The 7,464-nt window shown below is 35.7% G+C and overlaps 1 protein-coding gene across 1 annotated transcript; it reads left to right on the forward strand.

The window, feature by feature from the left end:
• The first annotated feature begins 315 nt into the window (after positions 1–315).
• LOC108460440 (potassium transporter 4-like) lies at positions 316–5,849 on the forward strand. The gene is made up of 9 exons (XM_017759932.2): positions 316–727; positions 1,544–1,784; positions 1,878–2,123; positions 2,890–2,940; positions 3,068–3,328; positions 3,438–3,490; positions 3,704–3,818; positions 3,905–4,159; positions 4,584–5,849. The coding sequence occupies exons 1-9, from the start codon at positions 674–676 to the stop codon at positions 5,672–5,674; spliced, it is 2,367 nt and encodes a 788-aa protein (XP_017615421.1). The 5' UTR covers positions 316–673; the 3' UTR covers positions 5,675–5,849.
• Positions 5,850–7,464: the final 1,615 nt, after the last annotated feature.

Consider the following 7,464-nt stretch of genomic DNA (forward strand, 5'->3'; position numbering starts at 1 on the left):
ATCTTTTAAAAGTTTTTTTAAAAAGATAAAATCTAACATACAATAAGATTTAAATATAAGGGTAAGACACCATGAATTTAACAATCTCTTTTTATTTATTTTTAAGTAAATTTTAATAAATATATTTTATATAATTTTTTCATTCATATAAAAATAAAGAGGCACATTCATAAACACAAAATAAAAAGAATATTAATTTATTTTTAAATTTTATTTAAAAGCAGTAGGGTAAATATAATTTATTTTTAAAAATAAGTAAAAAAAAGTAAAAGCAGTATTAATGAAGGAGTAGGTATCTTTTTTTTGTTTGAGCATTGAGTAGGTATCTTTCGAATGTGATATTTTTTATTTACTAGATTTTCATTAGAGATAAAGAAAAAGAAAATTAAGAAGGAAAAGAGTACAAGTCCATCCAACCAAACCAACCACTACTGGACTGGAGTCATTGAATGAGACAAGTCATTATCATAACATATAAAGACCATATAAATGAACCATAAGCAGTTTTAGATTTATTTGGAGGGGACGCTCATTAGATAAGATGGAATAAAAATGGAGATGGAAATGTAAGATGAAATTAACAATAGAGGGAGGTGAGATTCGGATTAGGATTAGGGAGCCGCAGAATTGAAAGAACACGCACACACACACACACTCTCTGAGTCTGCTTTCAATGGGGCCGGAATCAGGAGTTTCGATTCCTTCTCCTCCGCGAAATCCTTCCTCGGTTAGTGTTCATTTATTTATTTTAAGATTTTTGAATCTTGTTCTTGTGTATTTGGTTTTCAATTTTGATTTCATTTCTTATCTGCGATCTCTTCGGTTTCCGATGCTTTACAATCTTGATGGCATCTCCCTTGTTTTTTACTTATCTCTTTCTCTCAGTCACAGCTCTACTTTCAAATTCAATTAAGCTGCTCTAGTAGCTTCGTCACTCTTTTAGGCTTTTAGTTTTTTACTAACCTAACCTCTGCCTTTTTTTCAGCTTACTTTACTGTCCATGTCATCTTTTTTCTTTCTTTCTTTCTTTCAACCTTTTCTTCTGATATAATATAGTTATAACATAAATTTCAAATATTTTTTATCCTCCTCATGGATCCGCACCCCGATTATAGGAAGGTTGAATAAAGGTCACTTTTTTTTTTGCTAGAATGTTGTGCTTATACGTAGTAAACCAATTTCTGAATTCCAGTTCAATCAATGTGTCTTATACATGTAAATCACTGCAGCAAAATCATTGATCTAATGGCCACTGTTATCAAAAAACGCATCTTGAAAACCAATATGACATGCATATGATCACGTTGGTGTTAATTCCTAGTAAAATCAAATGTTGGCCTGAATTTCTTTAATTCTTTATTTTTTTTCTTTTAATATATTAAAAAAAGAAAGGATATTTCCTTTTCTACTCAATATTTTCTATATTGACCACTGCTTTTGCTGGAGTTTTGGGTCTAGTTATGTTCCGGCATTAATCGTGGCATTATCATTTGTTTTTATTTGAAACTCAAAATTGTTTTAAGTACCTGAATCACTTTTGCAGCTTTCATGGGTCAATCTCTCCAGGAACCTAATATTAGCATACCAGAGCCTCGGGGTGGTGTATGGAGACCTGAGCACTTCACCTCTTTATGTTTACTCAAGCACGTTCATAGGGAACTTGCAGGATCATCAGAATGAAGATGCAATATTTGGAGCATTTTCCTTGATTTTTTGGACCCTTACATTGATACCCCTTCTTAAATATGTGTTTATCATGCTGGGTGCAGATGATAGCGGTGAAGGTGTGGTGAATCATTAAATTTCATAATGGATATTACTCTCCTATAAAACTTTGGCTAACCATTTAACATCATGTTTACATGATTTCTTATCAGGTGGCACTTTTGCTCTTTACTCGCTGCTTTGTAGGCATGCAAAATTTAGCTTGCTTCCCAATCAGCAAGCAGCTGATGAAGAACTCTCCGCCTACAAATATGGGCCCTCGATGCAGGTGGCCACTGGTTCTCCATTGAAGCGATTTTTGGAGAAGCATAAAGCGTTAAGGACAGCCCTTCTTGTTGTGGTACTCTTTGGTGCTTCTATGGTCATAGGTGATGGTGTGCTCACTCCGGCAATATCAGGTAGATATTTATATGGCTAACTAAATTTTAATATTGCAAATTCTTAGGTTATCATCTTTGTGGCTGTGGATTATAAAGTTTCAATACTTTTTCTTTCTTGGAATTTCCTCTTTATCATATGTAGCATGTGGGACAATAAGCAAAGCTATTGATGCTAACTTTTATTACATTACTTTAGTAAATGATTGTGGATTAAGGTTCTGAGCTTGAGAAGAAACTTTGATGAAGAGCTCTGCTGGATTTTGCATATGAACAAAATAAGATACTTTTTTGCTGGGACTTTACCTTTTATAGACAAAATCCAACAACTATATGATCCCAAACTAGAGGAGATGGCGAAGCCAATGCTTTTCCTCAATTTTCTTCTTTGAACCATTTGCCCGACCATGCAATCAGTGTGGCAACTTTGCATGCCGTGTTGGGATTTTCACAACTATGTTGATTCATTCAATGTGCCTCTTTCTCAATGGGACGTAGTTGATCTCCAATGATCTAATTATGGGGACCGATCATCACAAATACTTTCATGAGCATAGCAGTGCAATCCTGGACTTCCATGTTTGCTCTTTTGTCAAGTGTTTGCACGAATCCTCCTGCCTCTAGTATATGTTCGTGGTGGATCCTGTTTGAATTTTGATATTTCATCATCTAACTAAAATTTCCCTCTGTTTTGTTGTTGTACTTGTGCCCTTTTGTCTTCAACTGGCTGTGTTAATTGATTTCTTTCTTCCAATGGTTAAGGGGTTAACTGTTTCTATGTTTGCAGTTCTGTCATCCGTTTCTGGACTTCAAGTTACTGAAAAGAAATTAGCTAGTGGTAATTCAGTTCTCAATTTTGGTTTTCTTTTCCTTTATTAATTCTACTAAGTTTTGGGTTCACAAGTTCTCTTGATGTTTCGTTTTTCCTGTAGTGCTTAATAAATTGGCTTTATTTTTTAACCTAGGTGAAATTGTCGTGCTTGCTTGTGTCATATTGGTGGGCCTATTTGCCCTGCAGCATTTTGGAACACGCAGGGTAGCTTTTATGTTTGCACCAATTGTGATCATCTGGCTGGTATCAATTTTTTCCATTGGCTTGTACAACATAATATTTTGGAACCCAAAGATTGTTCGCGCTATTTCCCCATATTATATTATCAAGTTCTTTAGAGAGACCGGTAAAGATGGCTGGTTTTCGCTAGGAGGGATCCTTCTTTCAGTAACTGGTAGGTTGCATTTGATTATCAACAGATTACAGCATAACTTTTATTTTAATTGACTTAGATGGTTGTTGGTTTGAGTTAGTGATCATGTGCAATTTTTGGGTTTCATCAGGCACCGAAGCTATGTTTGCAGACCTTGGTCATTTCACTGCCTTATCAATTAGGGTGAGTGTAGTTCCTCCTTTGTTTGTACTCTCTTTTTTCCCACTCCTAGCATGTGATAGTAAATTTTGGATTGAAGGTGAAAGTGTTCTATTCTCTTGACATACATGTCTAATCCTCTTGCTATATTAAGCTACATCTGTAGAACTTGATAATTGAACCTTCTTTTGACTAATGTATGAGGAAGAAACCTGATAATTTTTCCTGATTCTGCAGCTTGCATTTGCATTCGTAGTATACCCATGTCTGGTTGTCCAATACATGGGTCAGGCTGCGTTCTTGTCAAGAAACCCACAAAAAGTTCTTAACAGTTTTTATGACTCAATTCCTGGTTAGTGCAATCTGACAGCAACTGTATTGCTTCTAAACATTGTTACAACATTTAAGTTTGTGTAATTTTTCACTTTACCATTGCAGGTCCGGTTTTTTGGCCTATCTTTGTGATTGCGACCCTTGCAACTATTGTTGGGAGTCAGGCTATTATAACTGCCACTTTTTCTTTAATTAAACAATGCCATGCCCTTGGATGCTTCCCTCGAGTCAAAGTAGTTCACACCTCAAAACATATACTTGGACAGATCTACATCCCAGAAATAAACTGGATACTCATGATACTTACTCTTGCAATAACTATTGGATTTCAAAGTACTACTTTAATTGGAAATGCTTATGGTAATTCGTTCTCTGATAACTGCTTCTTCTCTCCTCAAATATTCTTGACAAAAATATGATTAAATAATAATTAAATTCTGTGCCTATATAAAGTGTTAAGTGGGTATTTTCAATCATGGCCGAACTTTATTATTGCTTTTCCTTGCCTATAGCCTCAGTCATGGAAATTGACTTTGTTACGTGCACTTTAGAGTTTGGACTTTAAATGATTGACTAGTAAAGTTCTTGTATCATTCCTCTCTTACACGGTAAACTTGATCAATTTTGTACTAACATTTTGGTGAATTTATTATGGTTATATAGAGTGTGAGTACCGTTGTCAATCACATAGTTCAGATTCTAGAGATGGTTACTAACTTGCATCAACTTGGCTGTGGTATTTGTCTTTGGTGATGATGTTTTCTTATTTGGTCTTTGCTTTCAGGACTTGCATGCATTACGGTGATGTTTATTACAACGTTTCTCATGGCTCTTGTGGTAACCTTTGTTTGGCAGAAAAGTGTTTTACTTGCTGCTATGTTCCTTGTGTTCTTCTGGTTTAGTGAAGGGGTCTACTTATCAGCAGCACTCATGAAAGTGCCTCAAGGAGGATGGGTGCCTCTTGTGCTGTCTGTCATCTTTATGTTGGTTATGTACATATGGCACTATGGGACTCGCAAGAAGTACAACTTTGACCTGCACAACAAAGTATCACTGAAATGGTTGCTTGGCTTGGGTCCTAGCCTCGGTATTGTGCGTGTGCCTGGGATAGGCCTCATTTACTCTGAACTGGCAACAGGAGTCCCTGCAATATTTTCCCACTTTGTCACAAACCTGCCAGCGTTCCATAAGGTGCTGGTTTTTGTTTGTGTGAAATCAGTTCCAGTCCCATATGTTTCGCCAGAAGAACGCTTTCTTATTGGTCGGGTATGCCCCAGGCCATATCGTATGTATAGGTGCATTGTCAGGTATGGGTACAAAGATATCCAGCGAGATGATGGGGATTTTGAGGACCAGCTTATACAAAGCATATCAGAGTTCATCCAGATGGAAGCTGGAGATGCACAATTTTGTAGTTCTGAGAGTTCATCATATGATGGGAGGCTAGCTGTTATAAGTAGCAGGACCATCCAATCAAGCTCGAGTTTAATAGTTACTGAGAGAGAGGATTGTGATGGTATCGAATCCATACAGAGCAGCAAATCCCTAATGTTAAAGAGCTTGCGAAGTGCTTATCCCGATGATGAGAATCCAGGAGTGAGGAGGAGGCATGTGAGGTTCGAAGTAGCAGCAAGTCCAGGTATGGATACAGGTGTTAGGGAAGAGCTGATGGATTTGATAGAGGCAAAGGAAGCAGGGGTTGCATATATAATGGGACATTCATATGTAAAGGCCAGGAGAAGTTCATCATATTTGAAAAAGCTAGTAATAGACATGGGGTATTCATTTCTTAGAAAGAACTGCAGGGGGCCTTCAGTTGCACTAAACATTCCTCACATCAATCTCATTGAAGTTGGAATGATATATTATGTCTAGTGTAGTGTGGATTATGCCAAGAACCTGAAACTGTTGGTTCACATTATTATTATTATAGTTAGTGCACCTCATCATAGAGGCCCAGACTTTGTAAGTATTTTACTGTTAGGTTTTTTCTTTTTTTGGTTAAGGAATAAATGATCAAAGAGACAGGGGCTTATCCTAAAATAGAAAATTTTCTATTTAAGTTTTTAAAATTTTAAAATTTTAAATTAATAAAAGTAAAATTATACTTTAGTCTTTCTAAAAATGATAAAATTTATTTTAATATTTTAAAATTTATAAAGATGTAAATTATTAAAATGATGAAATTATATTTTATTATCATCAAAAATATAATTTTAGCTTGTAGTATTTAAGTCTTTTAGTTAATTTCAAACTAAATGGGAAAATATTAAGGAGTTCTTAATTATAATTTTCATAAAAATTGTTATGAATGCCAATATTCAACGTGAAGTTGAAACGTGTTTTGCATATAGGAATAGGTTTATCTTACATTTTTTTTTTTTACGAGATGGAAAATTTATGGAAATTTCAATCCTCACTGCAAAATAATTCACCAATACATTTTCATCGACATTGCTTCTTCGTCGTCTTCTTCTTCTTCTTCTTCTTTTTTCTTTTTTGAAAAAAATAAGATACAAATTCAACGAAAACTAGACTCTCAAATAAAGATATTCAAATAGTCTTAAACCTGACTTTCTATCACAAATCATTTTGGCAAGATTATCTGCCACTATGTTTTCCTCTCGGGGAGTATGTTGAATCTTCTATTGTTTTACCTTTGTCAGGGTCTAATGAATTCTTTTGAGTAAAGTTGAGTTCGAGATTCTAAAGGCACCTTCCTGAATGGCATTAGCAGCCTCGAGGCTATTCGTCTGAATTAAGATCGTTTCAGATCTTCTATCTAATATAAGTTTTAACACATCCAAGATACTCCAAAGTTTTAACAATTCCCTAAGTATCTACTAAACCCAACGATCCATTTACCTTTTTGATCTCGTATTACGCCTCCTGCTGTAGCAAATTCTTCATCATGTCTCACTGAACCATCCGTACTTAAGCACACCCAACTTTTTTCCATAAGTAAACTATCAAAAGACTTTTGGGATTTAGTTGCCAATGTCTTTAACTGCAGAGGTATATTGCCTTGCCCAGTTAAGAGAAACTTTGAGTATACCATCTATACTCCATGAAATATCTTGAAAGATAAACAGGTTATAGTTTTTCTAAATACGCCAAGAGATGATCCTGAAAAGACACGACCAATCAATCTCAACCAAAGAAACAGGCTGATTCATCTGAAAGTTACCCATGATCCATTCTTGGAAAGACCTGGTGTAGAATCTAGAGAGAGTTTCATCCGGAATGATTTTATCCCAAATGCTTCTGGCAGCAAGGTAATCTCTGAAAATGTGAAATGCCTCTCCAAACTCATGACCACAAAAACCACATGCACTATCACTCTCAATCCCTCGCCTAATCTTTCCGGCATTCGTAATCAAACGTTGCTTAAGGGTAAGCGAAATGAAAAAACAGATCCGATGTGGACCTTGGAACTTCCAAGGTAACTCCCAAATTGACTCCTTTGGATTCAAGGAACCTTCGCAAATTTTGGCATAGGCATTCTTGAGAGAGAAACAACCAGTCGAAGAAGCCCCCCAAACAAAGCTAGATGCAATGTGTAGTGGTAGAACACTAACGATCTTGTTAATGACCTCCTCAGAAACCCAATGATGAAAAAAGTTTAAATTCCACGAGCCATCCACAGTAGTCATTTCTTTAAGTGA

The sequence above is a fragment of the Gossypium arboreum genome, chromosome 4 (assembly GCF_025698485.1).
Source record: "Gossypium arboreum isolate Shixiya-1 chromosome 4, ASM2569848v2, whole genome shotgun sequence".
NCBI classification, from domain to species: domain Eukaryota; kingdom Viridiplantae; phylum Streptophyta; class Magnoliopsida; order Malvales; family Malvaceae; genus Gossypium; species Gossypium arboreum.